Source organism: Carcharhinus amblyrhynchos, chromosome 5 (assembly GCF_965287045.1).
Source record: "Carcharhinus amblyrhynchos chromosome 5, sCarAmb.v2.hapA, whole genome shotgun sequence".
NCBI lineage: Eukaryota > Metazoa > Chordata > Chondrichthyes > Carcharhiniformes > Carcharhinidae > Carcharhinus > Carcharhinus amblyrhynchos.
This window is the reverse complement of record NC_137328.1, coordinates 123323666-123347931: the sequence shown is the minus strand read 5'-3', so window position 1 is coordinate 123347931 and position 24266 is coordinate 123323666. Positions and strand designations below refer to the sequence as shown.

Genomic DNA, 24266 nt, shown 5'->3' with positions numbered 1-24266 from the left:
CCTCTGTCTCTCCCTCTCTCTGTCTCTCCCTCTCTCTGTCTCTCCCTCTCTCTGTCTCTCCCTCCCTTCTGTCTCTCCCTCTCTCTGTCTCTCCCTCTCTCTGTCTCTCCCTCCCTCTGTCTCTCCCTCTCTCTGTCTCTCCCTCTCTCTGTCTCTCCCTCCCTCTCTCTGTCTCTCCCTCTCTCTGTCTCTCCCTCCCTCCCTCTGTCTCTCCCTCCCTCTGTCTCTCCCTCTCTCTGTCTCTCCCTCCCTCTGTCTCTCCCTCCCTCTGTCTCTCCCTCCCTCTGTCTCTCCCTCTCTCTGTCTCTCCCTCCCTCTGTCTCTCCCTCCCTCTGTCTCTCCCTCTCTCTGTCTCTCCCTCCCTCTGTCTCTCCCTCCCTCTGTCTCTCCCTCTCTCTGTCTCTCCCTCCCTCTGTCTCTCCCTCTCTCTGTCTCTCCCTCCCTCTGTCTCTCCCTCTCTCTGTCTCTCCCTCTCTCATTGTCTGCCCCCACCCCTCCCCCGCTCTTCAGCTTTTTGCGACAGTCACAAATAATCCAGAAACCCAGCTTGAAGCTCTGGTGAAGCAGATTCAAACCCCACCACCACAGCAGGTGGAATTTAAATTCAAACAACAAAATCTGGATTTAAAAACTAGTCTCAATAAGAATGTCCATGAAACCATTGTCGATTGTTGTAAAAACCCATCTGGTTCACTAATGTCCTTCAGGGAGGGAAATCTGCTGTCCTTACCCGGTCTGGCCTACATGTGAGTCCAGAGCCACAGCGATGTGGCTGACTCTCAGCTGCCCTCTGAAATGGTTCAGTGAGACACTCAGATGTAGCAATCGCTAGTTCATCATCACCTTCTCAACTAGGGATGGGCAGCAAATGCTGGCATTCCAGCCTTGCCCATGTCTAACTAAATTATCTGAACAGGTTGTTGCAGTGCTTGGTGTTTATGTTTAGAAAATTCTAACAGGGTGAGACAGGATAGATTCAGAAAGAATATTCCTGATGATGGGGGAGTCCAGAACTAGGAGTCACAGTTTGAGAGTCAGAGAGTCATAGAGGTTTAAAGCATGGAAACAGGCCCTTCAGCCCAACTTGTCCATGCCACCCCTTTTCTTTAAACCCCTAAACTAATCCCAATTGCCCGCATTTGGCCCATATCCCTCTATACCAATCTTATCCATGTAACTGTCTAAATGCTTTTTAAAAGATAAAATTGTACCCGCCTCTACTACTACCTCTGGCAGCTTGTTCCAGACACTCACCACCCTCTGTGTGAGAAATTGTCCCTCTGGATCCTTTTGTATCTCTCCCTCTCACCTTAAACCTGTGCCCTCTAGTTTTAGATTCCCCTACCTCTGGGAAAAGATATTAACTATCTAGCTGATCTGTGCCCCTCATTATTTTATAAACCTCTATAAGGTCACCCCTCAGCCTCCTACGCTCCAGAGAAAGAAGTCCAACTCTGTCCAGCCTCTCTTTATAACTCAATCCATCCAGTCCCGGTAACATCCTAGTAAATCTTTTCTGCACTCTTTCTAGTTTAATAATGTCCTTTCTATAAAGGGATTTGAAAACAAGAGTGGAAATTTTAAAATAAAGACATTGCTCGACCAGATGCTAATGTGGGTCAGGGATCACAGGGAGTGACAGGGGAACAGGACTTGGGCAGGTTAAAACAGAGATGAACTCAAGTTGATAGAACGTGGGAGAACAGCCAAGGAAACTAGATGGACGTTGACCTGAAATATAAACTGTGTTTCTCTCTCCTGAGTCACTGCCTGAGCTGCTGAGTAATTACAGCATTCCCTGAGTTTATTTCAGATTTCCAGCTGGATAAACATGTGCGAGATGAGGGATTATTGTCTATGCCCAGATTTCTAAAGTTTAGGCAAAGCATCTCCTCGGAAAATATAAGATTCTGACAGAGCTCAAGAGCGTAGATGCTGATCTTCACTCTCATTGGGAGAAGTTCGAACAAGGGCCACAGTTTCAGAATAAGGAGTTAGATATTGGAGGCTGAGATGAGGAGAACTTTCTCTTCCATTGTTTGCTGGAGCAGACGAGTGAAGGAGCAGAGAGACAGATAAGAAATTACCTGTTAAAAACCTGTTTAAATAAATTTAAAGCACTTTGTAGTAAGAACTTACCTTGTAGAACTGTTTAAATCATTTAAAAGCATTTTTGCGGGCTTTTTGTATCTGCCGCTTTAAGAATTCTAAGGGAGTGGATAGCAGGGAGTTGTGGGGGAGCAGGCTTTAAAACAGCGCCAGGTTTAAAAGGAGGCCTGGTGTAGACAGCGGGCAGCGTCAGAGCGGGCAGCGGAGTGAGAGGGAAGCAGAGTGAGCTATTAGGGCTTAGGAACAAAAGGGCTGGGGAGAAAAAGGGCCAGGTAAGTTGGTGTGGAAATTTTCAATACTCCTACAGTGAATAATGGAGGGGCATGTAATGTGTTGTTTCTGTATGATGTGGGAGCTGGTGGACCCCAGGGTCCTTCCCAGTGACCATGTCTGCAGTAAGTGCGGGTTGCTGGAGGAGCTCCAGCTCAAGGTAGATGAGCTGGCCTCTGAGCTACAGACACTGAGGCTCATCAGGGGGAGAGAGGGTGCCATTGTCAATGGGGTGCAAGTGACATCCACCCCCCCTAGACTGGCTAACTCTAAGGGTCAGGAACAAGAGGGGGCTGCTGAGAGGAGGAAGGAGGGTGGGAAGCAGAGGAAGGAGGGTGGGGAGCGGAGGAAGGAGGGTGGGGAGCGGAGGAAGGAGGGTGGGGAGCGGAGGAAGGAGGGTGGGGAGCGGAGGAAGGAGGGTGGGGAGCGGAGGAAGGAGGGTGGGGAGCGGAGGAAGGAGGGTGGGGAGCGGAGGAAGGAGGGTGGGGAGCGGATGCCTCAGCCTCTCAATCTGCATAACAGGTTTGAGGTTCTTGCTTCCAGTGTGGGCGAGAACGAGGGAGGTGAGGGTGGTGAGCAAACTGCACACGGTACAGTGATGCAGACGCAGGACATAGGCAAAGAGAAGGTGAAAAGGAACGTAGTGGTAATTGGGGACAGTGGGGTGAAGGGTATTGACACTGTCCTTTGTCACAATGACAAAGTGCACAGAAGAGTGTGTTGTCTGCCTGGTGCTTGGATCCGGGATGTCACATCTGGGCTGCAGAGGAACCTGGAATGGGAGGGTGAGAATCCGGTCGTTGTAGTACATGTGGGTGCCAACGACGTAAGCAAAATGCGGACTGAGGATCTGGGGAGGGAGTATGAAAAGCTGGGAGTGGAATTAAAAAGTAGAACCGACAAGGTGGTTATCTCTGGGCTACTGCCTGAACCGAGTGCAGATGGGTGTAAGGTTGATAAGATTAAGGAAGTGAATGGGTGGCGCAGGGATTGGTGTGGGAGGAATGGGTTTGAATTTATGGGGCATTGGCACCAGTATTGGGGTAGGTGGAACCTGTTCGGGCGGGATGGGGTTGGTCTGAACCATGCTGGGACCAGAGTCCTGGCGAATCGAGTAAAGAGGACTGTAGACAGGGCTTTAAACTAATTAGTGGGGGGGGGAGGGTGCGAGAGTGGGTGACATTACAGGGTCTAAAGTTAAGGAGAGGGTACAGGTAAGGGAAGAGGCCGAGGATGTCCCAATAATAAAGGGAGTAGGGGGCGTGAGTATGGTTGGTGGCGTTCTGGCAAATAGGGTCCAGGTGAAGGCTGGGATGAAGGCGCTTTATCTGAATGCACGAAGCATTCGGAATAAAGTGGATGAGCTGGTGGCGCAGATCGACACAAATGGATATGATCTGGTGGCCATTACAGAGACGTGGCTGCAAGGTGACAGGGACTGGGAGCTGAATGTCCAGGGGTATCAAGTGTTTAGGAAGGATAGGCAGGAGGAAAGAGGGGGGGGCGTAGCTCTGCTGATTAAGGATAGCATCAAGGTGGTAGCAAGGGATGATATTGGAGCCAAGGAGCAGAATGTGGAATCGTTGTGGGTGGAGATTAGGAACAGCAAAGGGAGGAAGACGCTGGTGGGTGTCGTCTATAGGCCCCCGAATAATGATCTGGAGGTGGGGTGGGCTGTTAACGCGCAAATAAGTGCGGCGTGCAGGAATGGGATGGCCGTAGTTATGGGGGATTTCAATCTACATATTGATTGGTCGACCCATGTTGGACACGGTGGGCTTGAGGAGGAGTTCTTGGAATGCTGCCGGGATAATTTCCTCGAACAGTATGTGTTGGAGCCGACGAGGGAGCGAGCTATCTTGGATCTGGTGCTATGTAATGAGGCGGGTAGAATTAGGGACCTTGCGGTGAAGGATCCTCTTGGGGAGAGTGATCATTGTATGGTGGAGTTTCTGGTGCAGATGGAGGAGGAGAAAGTGGGTTCCCGGACACGCGTCCTTTGTTTGAATAGAGGGGAGTACGGTAGGATGAGAGAAGAATTGGCGAATGTGGACTGGGGGAGCGCGTTGGAAGGTAGGTCTGCTGAGGAGCAGTGGAGGATCTTTAAGGAGATCTTTCTTGGTGCTCAGCGGAAATTTATTCCGATGGTCAAAAAGGACCGTGGGAGGAGAGGTAATAAGCCGTGGATAACGAAGGAGGTGAAGGAAAGTGTTAAATTAAAAGCGGAGGCGTTTAGAGTAGCTAAGAGTAGTGGGCGAGAAGAGGATTGGGAGAGGTTTAAATGTCAACAAAGATTGACAAAGAAGTTGATAAAGGAGGGTAGGAGAAACTATGAAGCTGGGCTAGCGCTTAATATAAAAAAGAATAGCAAGAGTTTTTATAAGTATATAAAAAGGAAGAGGCTGGCTAGGGTGAACGTTGGTCCTTTAGAGGATGAGAAGGGGGACTTAGTGGTAGGGGATGGGGATATGGCTAAGGTCTTGAATAACTTTTTTGTTTCGGTCTTCACGGAGGAGGACGTGAATAATTTGCCGGGTGTTAGCGATGGAAAGGTGGTAGGACTGGAGGGTCTCAATGACATTACTGTTACTAGAGAGGCAGTGCTCGACAGACTGGAGGGGCTGATTGTGGACAAGTCCCCAGGACCGGATGGAATGCATCCGAGGGTTCTGAAAGAAATGGCGGAGGTGATAGTGGATGCCTTGGTGGTTATTTTCCAGACGTCGCTGGATTCCGGGGAAGTGCTGGAAGATTGGAAAGCGGCTAATGTTACGCCGTTGTTTAAGTAGGGTGGCAGGCAAAAGGCAGGGAATTATAGGCCGGTTAGTTTAACTTTGGTAAGAAGAATGGTAGGAAGGACTATTACTTACGTGGCGAAAAACTGCAGCAGGCGACGGTGCAGAGGGACCTCGGGGTCCTTGTGCATGAGTCGCAAAAACCCAGCTTGCAGGTGCAGCAGGTGGTCAGGAAGGCGAATGGGATGCTGGCCTTCATAGCGAGGGGGATTGAATATAAAAGTAGGGAGGTCTTGCTGCAGCTGTATAGGGCATTGGTGAGGCCGCAGCTGGAGTACTGTGTGCAGTTTTGGGCGCCGCACCTGCGCAAGGATATTTTAGCCCTGGAGGGAGTGCAGAGGAGGTTTACTAGGCTGATACCGGAGTTGAGGGGATTGAGCTATGAGGAGAGGCTGAATAAACTGGGCTTGTACTCGTTAGAGTTTAGAAGAATGAGGGGAGATCTCATTGAGACGTATAAGATGATGAATGGGATGGATAGGATAGAGGTGGAGAGACTCTTCCCGCTCAAAAAAGACAGTAGGACTAGGGGGCACAGCCTCAAGATAAAGGGGAGGCGGTTTAGAACGGAGTTGAGGAGGAACTTCTTCACTCAAAGGGTGGTGAATCTCTGGAATTCTCTGCCCGTTGAAGTGGTGGAGGCTGCCTCGCTAAATATTTTTAAGAAGCGGGTTGATGGGTTCTTGATAAGAGAGGGGATTAAGGGTTATGGGGAGAGGGCGGGAAAGTGGAACTGAGCCACGACAGATCAGCCATGATCTTATTGAATGGCGGGGCAGGCTCGAAGGGCTAGATGGCCTACTCCTGCTCCTATTTCTTATGTTCTTATGTTCTTATGTTCATTCCAAGCGTTGTGATTTTTTTTTTGGAATTCCCTACCCCAGAGGGATGTGAATTCTGGTCGTGCAGGGTAGGTTGGTTGGCCATGTTACATTTCATAGAATCATAGAATTATAAAATCCCTACCGTGTGGAAGGAGGCTGTTCGGCCCATTATGTCTGCACTGACTGCAATCCCACCCAGGTCCTATCCCCATAACCCCATACATTTTCCCTAGCTAGTCCTTCTGATACTAAAGGGCAATTTAGCATGGCCAATCCACCTAACATGCACATTTTTGAAGCATGGGGGGAAACCGGACACCAGGAGGAAACCCACGCAGACATGGGGACAATGTGCAAACTCTACACTGACTGTGACCCGAGCCGGGGTGCAAACCTGGGTCCCTGGCAGTGTGAGGCAGCAGCGTCACCCCTTTGTGTCCCACAATATGTAGGTTGGGGAGATTAGCGGAATAAATATATGGGGTTGGGGGGGTAAGGGCTGGGTAAGATGCTCTGTTGGAGAGTCGGTGCAGATTCAATGGGCCGAACGGCCTCTGATTGCACTGTGGGGATTCTATGATTCACACTTATGTTCTCAGGGCAGGAAATTCTGTCCAATGAGAGCAATGGGGAATCCCCGACTGCATGAAGAAATGTAGTCTGACTTCACGGTGATAAAATTCCAGAAATATTCTCAGAGTTTGGGGGTTTTTCATTCTGTAATCTTGACCTCTTGAGACCCTCAAAACAAAGGCCTAGTCACGTGCAAAGCCTTGCTACTGTGTGGGATTTGTCGAGTGTCGCATCCACCAGATGATTTGTTCCCATTGAGCACTCTTTCTCACACCGCTGAGGGATATGGACAAGAGTTGTGGCTTTTCGCCACAATGAAGGAAGTCTCTCACGCTACACACCAGTGTTGGTTAACTGGAAATTTAAAGCTAAATTTATCCCTGACTTGTGATTTCGGGGCTTCTCATCAGAGTCTGAATCATACAGCAAAGGTGGTGACCATTTGACCCATCATGGCAATGCCAGCCCTTGATATCACAGACTGGTGACAGTATGAAAGGAGTCCATTCGGCCTCTCATAAGCAGACTGGCTCCTTTAAATATAATTCACCGAGTTCCCCTCCCCCCTTTCCCCGTAGACCTGCTAATTTTTCACTTCATGTATTGATCTGGTTCTTTTTGAGTCTGCCATTCTCAGTACGTTCCAGATCCTCCCTGAGGAAGGATACTTTTTCTCCCGCGGCCTTTGATGTTTTGGCCAATTACGTTAAACTCTGTCCTCTCAGCGGTTTTCAAGAAGTTAAAATTGCAGAATAAAAAACGCTAATTTCAGTGGAATTTGAATAGTTCAGTTACCGTGCAGTAAATGGCCCAGTTTATTCATGAGTGATGGATTACAGTGGACTTTCCCCACTGTGATCATTGTTTACACAGACAACAGCATAAGAAAGAGGAGCTGAGTTCGGCCACTCAGCCTTTTGAAGCTGTTCCAATACCCAATAATATCACAGCTGGCAGCCACACCAGTCAGTGGGCCAACTGAGACCTTTCAGTGGACGACTAATGCCCACTAAAGGGGCTGATCCCAGTGCTGTGCTACTGCTGGGAGTACTTCATGCCAAGTGGTTGGTCCTCTGTGGGCTGGTGGTAGTTTTGCGGTGATGAGTGGGAGTGGGGGTGGGGGGGGGAGTGAAATCCTCCATGACGGGCCCCCTGGACCCCCACTGAACGCCACCAAGGTGTAACCACATCCAGGTTCTCCTCCAATCACAGCCTCTCAAACCCCTAATCACTGACTCAGTCCCTCTGGTTCTTAACTCTTCCGCGAGTGGGAGCGGTTTCTCCCGATCTACTCTGTCCTGCCCCTCACGATTTTCAACACCAGTATAAATCTCCTCTTGAGCTTCTCCCCTCCAAGGATACCAACTCTCTGCCTCCTGTTAGACAACCAATCCTCTATCCACGCTAACACCTTACCCCCAACTCCATGCCCCCTAACCTTCTGAAGCAACCTTTTGTGCGGCACCTTATCAAATGCCTTCTGAAAATCGAGAAACGCCACATCCACCGGTTCCCCTCTGTCTACTGCACTAGTCACATCCTCATAGAATTCCAATAAATTCATCAAACATGACTTCCCCTTAATGAATCCGTGCTGCATCTGCTCTATCAAACCATTCTTTTCTAGGTGCCTCGCTATTTCTTCTTTGATGACAGATTCAAGCATTTTTCCAACTACAGACGTTAAACTAACTGGCCTATAATTCCCTGCCTTTTGCCTGCTTCCTTTTTTAAACAGTGGCGTAACATTAGCCATTTTCCAATCTTCCGGCACTTCCCCGGAATCCAGCGAAGTTTGGTAAATAATCACTAAGGCGTCTACTATCACCTCTGCCATTTCCTTCAGAACCCTGGGATGCATTCCGTTCGGTCCTGGGGACTTGTCCACCATCAGTCCCGTTAGTCTATCAAGCACTACCTCTCTAGTGACAGTAATCGTATTCAGGCCCTCAACTCCTACCATCCTTCTATCTTTAATATCCGGCAAACTATTCGCATCCTCCTCCGTGAAGACCGAAGCAAAAAACTTATTTAAGGCCTCAGCCATTTCCTCATCTCCCACCACTAAATCCCCCCTCTCATCCTCTAAGGGTCCAACATTCACTCTATCCAGCCTCCTCCTCTTTATATATTTATAAAAACTCTTACTGTCCTTTTTTATATTTAGTGCTAGTTTAGCTTCATAGTCTATCCTTCCTTTCTTTATCAACTTCTTAGTCAATCTTTGTTGATTTTTAAACCTTTCCCAATCTTCTACTCACCCACTACTTTTAGCCACTCTGAACGCATCAGCTTTTAATTTAATACTCCCCTTTATTTCCTTTGATAACCACTGCTGGTTATCCCTTCTCCTACATTCCTTCTTTACCATTTATATCGATGATCTGGAGGAGGGGGCTGAGTGAAGGGTGACAAAATTTGCTGTTGACACGAAGATGAGTGGAAAAGCAAATTGTGCGGAGGGTGTGGAAAGTCTGCAGAGGGATCTGGATAGGCTGAGCGAGTGGGCGAGGACCTGGCAGATGGAGTACAATGTTAGCAAGTGTGAGGTTATCCACCTTGGCAGAAATAATAGTAGGATGGATTATTATTTAAAGGGCGAAAAGCTGCAGCATGCTATGGTACAGAGGGACCTGGGGGTCCTTGTGCATGAGTCGCAAAAACCCAGCTTACAGGTGCAGCAGGTGGTCAGGAAGGCGAATGGGATGCTGGCCTTCATAGCGAGGGGGATTGAATATAAAAGTAGGGAGGTCTTGCTGCAACTGTACAGGGCATTGGTGAGGCCGCAGCTGGAGTACTGTGTGCAGTTTTGGTTGCCGCACTTGTGCAAGGATATTTTGGCCTTGGAGGGAGTGCAGAGGAGGTTCACTAGGCTGATACCGGAGATGAGGGGGTTGGACTATGAAGAGAGACTAAATAGACTGGGTCTGTACTCGTTGGAGTTTAGAAGGATGAGGGGGGATCTTATAGAGACGTATAAGATAATGAAAGGGATGGATAGGATAGAGGTGGAGAGATTCTTCCTGCTTAGAAAGGACAGCAGGACTAGAGGGCACAGCCTCAAGATAAGTGGTGGGGGGGCAGTTTAGAACAGAGTTGAGGAAGAACTTCTTCACTCAAAGGGTGGTGAATCTCTGGAATTCTCTGCCCATTGAGGTGGTGGAGGCTACCTCGCTAAATATTTTTAAGACGCGGGTTGATGGGTTTTTGATGAGAGAGGGGACTAAGGGTTATGGGAAGAGGGTGGGAATGTGGAACTGAGCCACGACATCTCAGCCATGATCTTATTGAATGGCGGGTCAGGCTTGAAGGGCTAGATGGCCTACTCCTGCTCCTATTTCTTATGTTCTTATGAGAGCATGGTTGTTGGAGTATCTTGGCCTCCCTCTGGGATTGATGAAAAAGCAGAGTGATGTTACTGGTACAAGGGCCATTTGCCGTGCAGTTTATTGACACTTTGCATCTTGGAATTACATTAGGAAGCGACGGAGTGTCAGTGTCCGTGGAAGTGCCGGGAAGTGTGAATGGGACAGTCGGACACTCTGTCTTGCTGCCCTGCAAGTTCACCTGCCCCTTTACCAGTTACACGACCTTTGAGATTTCCGTCATCTGGAAGGTGAAGATGTTTTATATCGGGCCAGTTCTCTTCAACTCGACAAACAGAGCCAGGAGCCAGGAAACATTCGAGAATGTCGTTCACACAAACGTCAATGACCGCTACAGACTGGCTGGGGACCCCAGGAAAAGCAATGCTTCGTTAGAGCTGAGGAACGCCACGTTGGAGGACAACAATCAGTACTTCTGCCGAGTGGAAATCAAACGTAACGGATTACCGCCTTACATGCGGGAAACCAACCCCGGAATCACCCTGAAAATAACAGGTAAGTTCAACATTAATTGCTGGGGTTTGGGCCGGGATACTGGATAGAGTTAGATCAGTCTGACAGGTGGGTGAAAATATCTCCCTCTTGCTTGGAGACCCTCTGTGACGTGTAACACTCTGGAGATGTTATACTAGGTTGACAGCACCAGTGCTCCTTCTCCATGATCTTTCTGCATCCTTTGACATGGTCAGTCACTCCTCCAATGCCCCTCCCTCCATTGCCCAGTGCATTTTCACTGGCCTTCAGCCAGACAATGCCGACTGGATGGTCCATCCTGGGGTCTCCAGCAATCCAGATGTCAGTCTCCAGCCAATTCCATTCACTCTGTTTAATATGGAGACAGGGCTGAAGGCACTGGATACGGCAAAGGCAGTGGGTCCTGACAATGTTCCAGCAATAATACTGAAGACTTTCTGTGCCCCTGGCCAGTACAGTTACAATTGCTGCAAGAATAAGTGAGATATGCTCTTGGAGAGAAGGGGATTAAAGGATATGGGGGAAGGCAGGATCAGGCTATTGAGTTGGGTTATTAGCCATGATCATAATGAATGGTGGAGCAAGCTTGAAGGGCCGAATGGCCTCTTTCCTTTCTATTCTCAATGTTTCTAACACTGGCATCTACCTAACAATGCAGAAAATTGCTCAGGAATGGCCTGTACACAAGGAACAGGTTAAATCCAACCCAATCAACTATCGCCCCGTTAGTCTACTCACAATTATCAGTAAAGTGATGGAAGTTTAAGTTTATTTATTAATGTTGCAAGTTGACTTACATTAACACTGCAATGAAGTTACTGTGAAAATCCCCTAGTCATCATAAGCCAGTGCCTGTTTGGGTACATGGAGGGGGAATTTAGCATGGTCAATGTACACTAACCAGCACGTCATTCAGACTGTGGGAGGAAACCGGAACACCCGGAGGAAACCCACGCAGACACAGAGAGGACATGCAAACTCCACACAGACAGTGAGCCGAGCCCGGAATCAAACCCGGGTCATTGGTGCTGCAGGGGCCATCAGCAATGCTATTGAGTGGCAATAACCTGCTCCCTGACGCACAGCGTGGGTTCCAGCAGAGCCTCTCAGCTCCTAATCTCAATATTGGTTCAAACATGGACAAAAACGCTGATCTCCACAGATGAGGTGAGAATGACTGTCCTTGGCACAAGACACTAATAACCTTCCAAAAATACTGAATAATCCAGGGGCAAAAGTGGGGGAGGAAATAAATGCAATAACTATCGTCAGAGAAAAAGTACCAGGGAAAGTAATAGGACTAAAGGCTGTGAAGTCCCCTGGACATAATGGTCGCATCCAAGGATATTGAAGGAAGTACGTCCAGAGATAGTGATGCATTGGTCATAAACTTCCCAGGATCTTTAAATTCTGGAAATGTCCCAGAGGATTGGAAAAGTCCCACTGTAACAACCTCATTCAAAAAGAGAGAAAAACCAAAAACAGATAACCAGTTCGTCCAACATCTGTCATTGGGAAAATGTTCGCGTTTATTATGAAGGATGGAATAGCAGAGAATTTAGAAATACACAATATAATCAAACAGAGTCAGCATGGCTTCAGGAAGGGGAAATCATGCCTGACAAATTGATTAGAATTACTTGAAGTCAGAGTCATAGAGTTTTACTGCACAGAAAGAGGCCCTTTGGTCCATCCTTTCTGTGTCTGCCATCAAGCATCTATCTATTCTAATCCCAGTATCCAGTACTTGGTCTGTAGATTTGTACGCTATGGTGATAGCAAGAAGGATGGATAATGGAGAACCAGTAGGTGTAATATACTTGGACTTCCAGAAAGCATTTGGTAAGGCACCACACAAAATGTCACTTAATAAGATCTATCTATGGTGTTGGTATTGGGGTAATATGTTTGTGAGGAGGCAGTGGCGCAATGGTCGCATCACTGGACTAGTAATGCAGACACAGGGTTAATGGAACCCAGGTTCAAATCCCACCAGGGTAAAATTCAATAAAAAATCTGGAATTAAAACCATTTTCAATTATCATAAGAGCCAATCTGGTTCACTGATGTCCTTTAGGGAATGTAATCTGGCATCGTTACCCGGTCTGGCCTACATGTGACTCCAGAGCCACAGCAATGTGGTTGACTCTGAAATGGCCTCACAAGCCACTCTGTTCAAGGGGCAATTAGGGATGGGTAATAAATGCTGGCCCAGCCAGTGACACCCACATCACATCAATGAATTTAAAAAATGAACATAGATAGAGGATTGGCAAACTGATAGAAACAGTATCAGCATCTTCGCATCATAACTGATAGAAGACAGAGAGTTGGGATAAGTTGGCTGGCACGCTGGTACGTTTGTACAGTGGTTAGCACTGCTGCCTCAGTGCCAGGGATCTGAGCTTGATTTGGGCCTTGGGTCACTGTCTGTGCAGAGTCTGCACATTCTCCTTGTGTCTGTGTGGGCTCCCTCCAGGTCCTCAGTTTCCTCCCACAGTCCAGAAGATGTGCTGGTTAAGTGGATTGGCCATGCTAAATTCTCTCTCAGTGTACCTGAACAGGTGCCGGAGTGTGGCAACTGGGGGATTTTCACAGTAACTTCATTGCAATGTTAATGTAAGCCTACTGTGACACTGATAAATAACCTTAACCTTAAAAGAGGGGTAATTTCAGGATGGCAACTTGTGGAGTGTCCCAGGGATCAGTGCTGGGGCCACAATTATTCACAATATATGTTCATAGTTTGGACGAGGAAAGTGAAAGTGGGTGACACAAAAATAGGTGGGCAGGCAAGTGGTGAGGATGACACAGACACCACAGAGGGATATAGACAGGTTAAATGAGTGGGCAAAAACTTGGCAGATGGAATATAATGTACAAAAATGCACTTTGGCAGGAACACAAGAACATAAGAAATAGGAGCAGGAGTAGGCCATCTAGCCCTTCGAGCCTGCCCCGCCATTCAATAAGATCATGGCTGATCTGTTGTGGCTCAGTTCCACTTTCCCGCCCTCTCCCCATAACCCTTAATCCCCTCTCTTATCAAAAACCCATCAACCCGCTTCTTAAAAATATTTAGCGAGGTAGCCTCCACCACTTCAACGGGCAGAGAATTCCAGAGATTCACCACCCTTTGAGTGAAGAAGTTCCTCCTCAACTCCGTTCTAAACCGCCTCCCCTTTATCTTGAGGCTGTGCCCCCTAGTCCTACTGTCTTTTCTGAGTGGGAAGAATCTCTCTACCTCTACCCTATCCATCCCCTTCATTATCTTATACATCTCTGTAAGATCCCCCCTCATCCTTCTAAACTCCAACGAGTACAGACCCAGTCTATTCAGTCTCCCTTCATAGCTCAACCCCCTCAACTCCGGCATCAGCCTAGTAAACCTCCTCTGCACTCCCTCCAAGGCCAAAATATCCTTGCGCAAGTGCAGCGACCAAAACTGCACACAGTACTCCAGCTGCGGCCTCACCAATGCCCTATACAGCTGCAGCAAGTCCTCCCTACTTTTATATTCAATCCCCCTCACTATAAAGGCCAGCATCCCATTCGCCTTCCTGACCACCTGCTGCACCTGCAGACTGGGTTTTTGCGACTCATGCACAAGGACCCCCAGGTCCCTCTGCACCGTCGCCTGCTGCAGTTTTTCGCCCTTTAAATAGTAATCCCTCCCACTATTATTCCTGCCAAAGTGGATAACCTCACACTTGCTAACATAAGAACATAAGAACATAAGAAATAGGAGCAGGAGTAGGCCATCCAGCCCTTCGAGCCTGCCCCGCCATTCAATAAGATCATGGCTGATCTGTCGCTGCTCAGTTCCACATTCCCGCCCTCTCCCCATAACCCTTAATCCCCTCTCTTATCAAAAACCCATCAACCCGCGTCTTAAAAATATTTAGCGAGGCAGCCTCCACCACTTCAATGGGCAGAGAATTCCAGAGATTCACCACCCTTTGAGTGAAGAAGTTCCTCCTCAACTCCGTTCTAAACCGCCTCCCCTTTATCTTGAGGCTGTGCCCCCTAATCCTATTATTATTATTATTACGGGGCGAAAAACTGCAGCAGGCGACAGTGCAGAGGGACCTCGGGGTATAATTATATAATTATATAATTTTATATAATATTTTATATAATATAAATAATAATATATAATTATAATAATAATAATCCTCTATCCACGCTAACACCTTACCCCCAACTCCGTGCCCCCTAACCTTCTGAAGCAACCTTTTGTGCGGCACCTTATCAAACGCCTTTTGAAAATCTAGAAACACCACATCCACCGGTTCCCCTCTGTCTACTGCACGAGTCACATCCTCATAGAATTCCAATAAATTTGTCAAACACGACTTCCCCTTAATGAATCCGTGCTGCGTCTGCTCTATCAAACCATTCTTTTCTAGGTGCCTCGCTATTTCTCCTTTGATGACAGATTCAAGCATTTTCCCAACTACAGACGTTAAACTAACCGGCCTATAATTCCCTGCTTTTTGCCTGCTACCTTTTTTAAACAGTGGCGTAACATTAGCTGTTTTCCAATCTTCCGGCGCTTCCCCGGAATCCAGCGAAGTTTGGTAAATAATCACTAAGGCATCTACTATCACCTCTGCCATTTCCTTCAGAGCCCTGGGATGCATTCCATCCGGTCCTGGGGACTTGTCCACCATCAGTCCTGTTAGTCTATCAAGCACTACCTCTCTAGTGACAGTAATCGCATTCAGGCCCTCAACTCCTAGCATCCTTCAATCTTTAATATCCGGCAAACTATTCGCGTCCTCCTCCGTGAAGACCGAGGCAAAAAACTTATTTAAGGCCTCAGCCATTTCCTCATCTCCCACCACTAAATCCCCCCTCTCATCCTCTAAGGGTCCAACATTCAATAAAGAATAAAGGAGCTGAATATTATTTAAATGGAGACAGACGGCAGAAAGGAGAGATTTGGGATCGAGCTGTTCAAGATTATGAGGGGCATGGACAGAGTGGATAGGGAGTAGCTGTTCCCCTTACGAGGGGACATGAGTTAGAAGTGAGGGGTGGGAGGTTTAGGAGGGATTTGAGGAAAAACCTTTTTACCCAGAGGGTGGTGAGGGTCTGGAATGCGCTGCCTGGGAGGGCAGTGGAGGGGGGATGCTTCATGTCCTTTAAAAAGTACCTGGGTGAGTACTTGGCACACCATAACCTTCCAGGCTATGGGCCAAGTGCTGGCAATGGGATTAGGTGGGCAGGTCAGGGTCTTTCATGCATCGGTGCAGACTCGATGGGCCGAAGGGCCTCTTCTGCACTGTAGGATTCTATGATTCTGTGAAAATTCACTGGGCTGATCCGGGGTATAAAGGGATTTTCTTATAAGGAGAGGTTGAGTCGGTTGGGTCTGTACTCATTGGAGTTTAGAAGAATGAGAGGCCACCTTATTGGATCATTTCAGTTTCTCAGGGGGTTGACAGGGTCGATGCTGAGAGGTTCTTTCCCTTTGTGGGAGAGTCTGGGACCAGAGGACAGAGTCTCAGAGTGAGGGGGTCGCCCATTTTAGACAGAGACGAGGAGGAATTTCTTCTCTCAGGAGGGAGTGAATCTGTGGAGCTCTCTCCTGCAGAACGCTGTAGAGTTTGGGGTGCTAAGTAGGTTCAAGGCTGAGATAGAGAGATTTATAATCACTCAGGGAATTGAGAGTTATGGGGATAAGATGGGAAAGTGGAGTTGAGGATTTTCACATCGGATCAGTCATGGTCCCGTTGGATGGCAGAGCAGACTGGATATGGCGAATGGCTAACTTCCGCTCCTACGTCCAAAGCCCCATTTTCCTGAGTGTGGTATCAAGGAGCCCTACATAACTGGAGTCAATGATTCAGCACCATTCGCAACTCCTCAGATACTGAAACAGTCCCAAATGCAGCAAAACCTGGACAATGTCCTATTGTATAAAGGTTAACCAGGGAAAGTGTACGGCCCATTAGAGACCATGGGGACAACCTGTGTGTGAAACTTCAGGACTTTGGAAGGGTGATTTAAATCAATATTCTCATTAGTCTTCACTCAGGAAAAGGAGAATGTAGGTATGGACTTCAGGAAAAGGGACTGTGAGGACATTGCACAGTTTAATATCGGAAATGAGGAGGTATTGGAGGTTCTGACAGGCTTAAAAATGGACAAACTTCCAGGCCTGGATGAATTGCATCCCAGGCTGCTATAGGAGGCAAGGCAGGAAATTTTAGGGACTCTTACTCAAAATTTTAGTTCTTCTCTGGCCACGGGGAGGTGCCAGAGGACTAGAGGACGGCTAATGTGGTTCCACGTTTCAAGAGGGATGGTAAAAATGAACTCAGAAATTACAGACCAGTGAGTCTCACATCAGCGACAGAGAAACTATTGGAGAAAATTCTGAAGCAGAGAATTAATCTCCACTTGGAAAGGTTTGGGTTAATTAGGGATAGTCAGTATGGCTTTATCCGAAAGAGGCCATGCCTAACAAATTCATTCGAAATTTTCAAAAATGTGATCAAGTGTGTGGATCAGGGAAATTGATGTAACTCATATGGATTTTAGCAAAGCCTTTGACAAGGTCCCACGTGGGAGACTGATTGGGAAGTTTGACGCACACGGACTTTAGGAAAACTTGGTGAGATGGATCCAAAGCTGGCTCAGTAATAGGACACAGAGGTAGTGTTGGAAGGCTGTTTGAGTGATTAGAAGCGGGGTTTAGTGGTGTACCACAAGGTTCAATGCTGGGAACTGTATTATTTGTTATATACATCAGTGATGTAGATGAGAATGTGGGGGAGTGATCAACCAGTTTGTAGCTAACACCAAGATTGGTCGGATGATTAATAGTGAAGAATGTGGTCATAGATTACAGGAAGGTGGGGCTGTCAGATGGACAGAGCAGTGATAGGTGGTGTTTAACCCTGATAAGTGCGAGGTGATGCACTTTGGAAGAAGTAACAGGACAAAGGAATATTTAATGAATGGCAGGACACGAGGAAGCTCAGAGGAACAGAAGGATCCTGGGGCACTTATTCATAGATCCTGGAAGGTGGCGGAACAGGTGAATAGGATAGTTAAAGGGCAAATGGGACAGTTGCTTTTATCAGTCATGGCATAGAGTATAAGAGTAAGGAGGTAATGGAAGAGTTGTACAGAGTGTTGGTGAGGCTACAGCTGGAGAACTGTGTGCAGTTCTGATCGCCACATTATCGGAAGGATGTGATTGCCCTGGAGGGGGTGCAGAGGAGATTCACGGGGACGCTGCCTGGGATGGAACAATTGAGCCACAGGAGAGACTGGAGAAGCTTGGATTGTTTTCTCTGAAGTAGAGAAGGCTGAGGGGGGGATATGATTGAGGTGTATAAAGATTATGTGAGGTACGGACAGGGTGAGTAGGGAACAGCTGTTCCCCTCGGGTGAGGGATCAATCACGAGGCGATACAGTTTTAGGGTGAGGGGAGATTCAGAGGGGATTTGAGATTTTGTTTTCACTCAGAGGGTGGTGGGACTCTGGAATGCGCTGTCTGCGAAGGTCATGAAGGCTTACAGTCTTTAAAAAATATTTAGATGAGCACTTGAAACATCAGAACATTCAAGGATATGACACAAGTGCAGGAAAACGGGGACCTTTAGTGGGAGTTATTGTTGGTCTAGACTCAATGGGCCGAAGGGCTGTTTCTGTTCTGTGTGACTCTGGGAGGGGACTGAAGCATCATTTTTATATCTTCCTCTTTCTAGTCTCACAGATAATGTCCAGTCATCTGCTTCTCTATTAGCACAGTGACTCATCCCGTCAGTGTGCAGTCTGATGTTAACTGGGCTGAATTAGTGTATTAATCACGAGGTACGCTGCTTCACGATTCAGCATCTCACTTCAACTCTTTGTCTCTTCTCTTTGCTCTCAGGCCCACCCACCATCGTCAACATGTCCATCCAAGCCATTAATGACACACAGTTTACCCTCTTGTGTCTGGCCAGAGGGGAACCCCCCCCGAACATCGTGTGGATCGACCCCCAGAACAACAGCCTCCCCATCAATGGCAGTGACACGCCAGTGAGGCCAGGTCCAGGGCAGTACCAGGTGCTGGGGGAACTACATGGCCCAAAGCTTGGTGGGAACTACACCTGCAAGGCCACCAACAACCGGGGCAACGTCGCCCACATCATCTACTTCACCGGCTTCAGTCAGGGCCACGTTCTGCTGAAGGTTATCATCGGAGTTTTGGTCGGGAGCCTCCTTTTGATAATCCTGATTGTTATTGTTCTGGTGATGCGGTGGAGAAAGAGCAGTAAGGCCATTTATAATTGAATATTTTACATTGGGTTCAATGGAATAAAAGTGTGTGATTTGGGTGTCATGTAACTTTACAAAGGATAGCAGGTCCCCAACATGGGGTACACAAGAATCTAAAAATCAAAAGGTGATTGGTTAACACTGCTGCCTCACAGCACCAGGAGTCTGCGTTCGAATCCCGGCTCGGGTCACTGCCCGTACGGAGTTTGCACGTTCTCCCCATGTCTGCATGGGTTTCTTCCGGGTGCTCTGACTTCCTCCTACAGTCCAAAGATGTGGGGGTTAAATGGATTGGTCATGCTAAATTACCCCTTAGTGTCTCGGGATATGTAGGTTAGAGGGATTAGTGGGGTAAATATGTGGGATTACGGGGATCGGGCCTGGATGGGATTAATGCCGGTGCAGATTCGATGGGCCAAATGGCCTCCTACTGCACTGTAGGGATTCTATGATTCTATAAAAGGGGACAAGGAATGAGAAGCCGAGGGCAAGTCAGCATGGTGAGTGACTTAGAGGGAACTTCCAGGCGATAGAGGTTATGGGTTTGGAAGGTGCTGTCGAAGGAACCTTGCTAAGTTGCTGTTGTGTAGATGGCACACACGGCTGCCAATGTGCATTGGTGGTGGAGGAAAATGTTAAAGGTGGTGAATGGGGGGGCCAATCAACTGGGGCTGCTTTGTCCTGGATGGTGTTGAGTTTCTTGAGAGCCGCCCCCGTCCAGGTGAGTGGGGAACATTCCCTCACACTCCTGACTTGTGTCTTGTAGATGGTGGACAGGCTTCAGGGAGTCAGGAGGTGAGTTACTCACCGCAGGATTCCCAGCCTCCTTGTGTAGCTGCTTTGTTTATATGGCTGATTCACTGATAAACATTCATATGTGACATTTGACCACAACGAAATCTTTAATGATTAAATATTTTGTGTTCTTTCTTCATTCAGGATCGGTAACATTTAACCGAAACACTAAAAGGTACGATTCCACAATCCCACCTTTGCTGTTAAAGTTTTAATAAGTTTTCTTTGAGCGTCAGAATAATGAAACTTTATGTCTAATTCATGTTTAATTTGCGAACAGTTTTTTAGTTGTGATCACGGAAATAATATCCTTCCATGAAGGTCAGCATTTGTTGCACATCCCTAATTTTTTTATTCATCTATGGGACGTGGGTATCGCTGGCTGGGCCAGCATTTACTGCCCATCCCTGGTTGCCCTTGAAACTGAGTGGTTTGCTGGGCCATTTCAGAGGGCAGCTGAGACTCAACCACATTGCTGTGGCTCTGGAGTCACATGTAGGCCAGATCGGGTAAGGACGGCAGATTTCCTTCCCTAAAGGACATTAGTGAATCGGATGGGTTTTTCCGACAATTGACAATGGTTCCATGGTCATCAGTCAGCTCTTAATTCCAGATATTTTTTATTGAATTCAAATTCCATCATCTGTTGTGGTGGGATTGGAACCCATTAGCTGAGTTCCTGGATTAATAATCCAGTGATAATACCTCTAGGCCATCACCTCACCCAACTGAGTGTCTTGCTATTCAGAGGGCAGTTAATATCAGCCAGAGGGATGTAAATCTAGAGTCACATATAGGCTAGACCAGGTAAAGATGGCAGATTTCCTTCCCTGAAGACCATTAGTGAATGAGGTGAGACGATGATAGTTGTCACGGTCACCATTATTAAAACTAGCTTCACACTACGCAGTTATTACTTTCATTTAAGTTCACCATCTGCTGTGGTGGGATTTGAACCAATGTCCCCAGGCATTAGGCTGGGTCTCCGGGTTACTGGAGCCTAGTGACATTACCCCACTAGCCACTGCCTTACCCAAAGAGTTCTTCACAATCCTCTGGTTCTCATGGGGATACAGCTCCCTGCTTTCACCAATCAGCTGGTACAATGGGACATCTGAAAGAGAGGGTGATTCAATAAGATCATTCGAAAGGGGATTGGATAAATACTTGAAGAGGAAAATGAGAGATCCAGGAGGAAGGTGTAGGTGGAAGTGGGATTCTAATTGGACAATCTTTCAAAAAGCTAGCACATGCACAATGGGCTCAATGGTCACAATTCATTGGCCCCTATTGGATGAATCATAGCATAAGAACATAAGAAATAGGAGCAGAAGATGGCCATTCAGCCCCTCGAGCCTGCACTCCTACACAATAAGATCAAGTGTGTATTCTTAGCTCCACTTCCCTGCCTCCCCCCCCCGATTACTCTTAACTCCCTTTGCAATCAGATGTCTAACTCAGCCCTGAATCTATTCAATAATCCAGTCCCCACTGCTGTCTGAGGAAGAGAATTCCAAACACTAACAACCCTCAGAGAAGACATTTTTCCTCATTCCCATCTGAAATGGGAGATTCCTTATTTTTAAACTGTGCCGCCTGGTTTTGGGTTCTCGAATGAGGGGAAGCATCCTCCCAGCATCCATCCTGTCAAACCCCCTCACAATCTCCCATTTCAGTAAGGTAACCAATGGCCCCTCTGGAGACTTCCTCAGGGGGTGCCGGGGTGGGAGGAGGTTTAAACCTGCCATTGACAAAGTACCAGCAGCTGTATAAAAGGGCCCTGAGTGGAGCAGGCAGCTTTGCAGCCTGTTACTGGGAAAGCTCCCTGGTAGAGTGATGGTGACAGGAGCCTCCAATTAACCAACACTCCTAATGCCCAGGGGCTGGGAACATTCAATCCTAAAATTCTCCCTCTCATTGTTGAATCCTCTTCACTGAATCACAGAATAGTTACAGTGCAGAAGGAGACCATTTGGCCCATCGTGTCTACATTGGCTCTTCAAATGAACAATTCACTTAATGCCATATCTCTGCTTTGTTCCCATAAGCCTGTAAATTCTTTCTCCTCAGATAACACTCCCATTCCCTTTCAAAAGCTTTGATTCAATCTGTCTCCACCACACTCTCAGACAGTACATTCTAGATCCTAACCATTCACTGTGTGAATCTGTCTCCACCACACTCTCAGACAGTGCATTCCAGATCTTAACCACTCGCTGTGTGAATCTGTCTCCACCACACTCTCAGACAGTGCATTCCAGATCTTAACCACTCGCTGTGTGAATCTGTCTCCACCACACTCTCAGACAGTGCATTCCAGATCTTAACCACTCGCTGTGTGAATCTGTCTCCACCACACTCTCAGACAGTGCATTCCAGATCCTAACCACTCGCTGTGTGAATCTGTCTCCACCACACTCTCAGACAGTGCATTCCAGATCCTAATTACTCGCTGTGTGAATCTGTCTCCACCACATTCTCAGACAGTGCATTCCAGATCCTAACCACTCGCTGTGTGAATCTGTCTCCACCACACTCTCAGACAGTGCATTCCAGATCCTAACCACTCGCTGTGTGAATCTGTCTCCACCACACTCTCAGACAGTACATTCCAGATCCTAATTACTCGCTGTGTGAATCTGTCTCCACCACATTCTCAGACAGTGCATTCCAGATCCTAACCACTCGCTGTGTGAATCTGTCTCCACCACACTCTCAGACAGTGCATTCCAGATCCTAACCACTCGCTGTGTGAATCTGTCTCCACCACACTCTCAGACAGTACATTCCAGATCCTAACCAATCGCTGTGTGAATCTGTCTCCACCACACTCTCAGACAGTGCATTCCAGATCCTAATCACTCGCTGTGTGAATCTGTCTCCACTACACTCTCAGACAGTACATTCCAGATCCTAACCACTCGCTGTGTGAATTTGTCTCCACCACACTCTCAGACAGTACATTCCAGATCCTAACCACTCGCTGTGTGAATCTGTCTCCACCACACTCTCAGACAGTACATTCCAGATCCTAACCACTCGCTGTGTGAATCTGTCTCCACCACACTCTCAGACAGTACATTCCAGATCCTAACCACTCGCTGTGTGAATTTGTCTCCACCACACTCTCAGACAGTGCATTCCAGATCCTAACCACTCGCTGTGTGAATCTGTCTCCACCACACTCTCAGACAGTACATTCCAGATCCTAACCAATCGCTGTGTGAATCTGTCTCCACCACACTCTCAGACAGTGCATTCCAGATCCTAATCACTCGCTGTGTGAATCTGTCTCCACTACACTCTCAGACAGTACATTCCAGATCCTAATCACTCGCTGTGTGAATCTGTCTCCACCACACTCTCAGACAGTACATTCCAGATCCTAACCATTCGCTGTGGGAGATTTTTTTTCGTCATTTTGTTCTTGCTTCTTTTGTGAATTATCTTAAATCTGTGTCCTTTCATTCTTGATCCTTTCTTGAGTGGCAACAGTTTCTCTCCACCTACTCTATCCAGATAATCTGGAATTAAAAATCTAATGATGACCATGGAACCATTACCAACTGTTGTAAAAATCCATCTGGATCACTAATGTTGTTTAGGGAAGGAAATCTGCCGTCCTTACCCAGTCTGACCTACATGTGACTCCAGGGATGGGCAATAAATGCTGATCTAGCCAGGGACGTCATGAACAAATGGAAAAAACGGTTCCTTCATGATTTTGAACACTGCAATTAAATCTTCTCTCAGCGGAGTCTTCTCCAAACAAATAGTCCTAATTTCTCCAATCTATCTTTGTCATTGAAGTTTCCCAAGCCCGTAACCATTCTCATGAATTCTCTTAATGTCACCCACTCTCTATCTCTGCAGCCTCCCTCAGTTTCACAATCCCTCGAGGACCTCTGTCCCTGACTTTGATCCCACGCTCACACCCCCCTGCTATTGAGGACAGGCTTTAGCTGTCTCAGACTCCACACTATGAAATCCCCCCGTAAGCCCATTCCCCTACTCCTTTTAAGCTGCTTCTTTGACCCACCTCATAGAATCATAGAATCCCTGCAGTGCAGAAGGAGGTCACTCGGCCTATCAGGTCTGCACCAAGCACAATCTCGCCCTATTCCCGCAACCTCATATATTTGCCCTGCTAATCCCCTGATACGAAGGTGTTAATTTAGCATGGCCAATCAATCTAACCTGCACATCTTTGAAATGCGGGAGGAAACCAGAGCACCCAGAGGAAACCCATGCAGGCATGGGGAGAATGTGCAAACTCCACACAGGTGGAATTGAACCTGGGTCCCTGGCGCTGTGAGGCAGCAGTGCTAACCACTGTGCCACCGTGCCGCCCCACCTATTTGACAAACTTATCATGACCAATCCTGACATCTTCATCTGGATTAACATTGGTTCGTTTGGGTGATGTCTTTTGTGAAATGCCTCTTGATGCTTTTCTACATTTCACCAATGCAAGTTTGGCATCATCACCCCTGCCCTAGTTGGGCAGTTTAATGTGTCTCTGGGTCACTGAGGGGGAGTGTTTCATATTGTTATGGATTCAGTGGCAATTTACTGTGAATATTCGCCAGAATTCTACCACCCTGCCCGCCAAGGGATCAGAGCGGGCGAGGGGTGGACAATGGAAAGGATAGAACAAAGAACAAAGAAAATTACAGCCCTCCAAGCCTGCACTGACCATGCTACCTGATTGAACTAAAACCCCCTACCCTTCCGGGGACTGTATCCCTCTGTTCCCATC

At 47.5% G+C, this 24266-nt stretch overlaps 1 protein-coding gene across 1 annotated transcript in view; it reads left to right on the top strand.

The window, feature by feature from the left end:
- LOC145343357 (sialic acid-binding Ig-like lectin 15) overlaps positions 1-24266 on the top strand; it is a 36337-nt gene that overhangs the window by 11471 nt on the left and 600 nt on the right. Inside the window, exons 3-5 of the mRNA XM_080189573.1 lie at positions 10051-10452; positions 18324-18707; positions 19652-19682. Of these exons, the coding sequence (XP_080045699.1) occupies positions 10051-10452; positions 18324-18707; positions 19652-19682 (817 nt within the window). The remainder of the gene's footprint in view (positions 1-10050; positions 10453-18323; positions 18708-19651; positions 19683-24266) is intronic.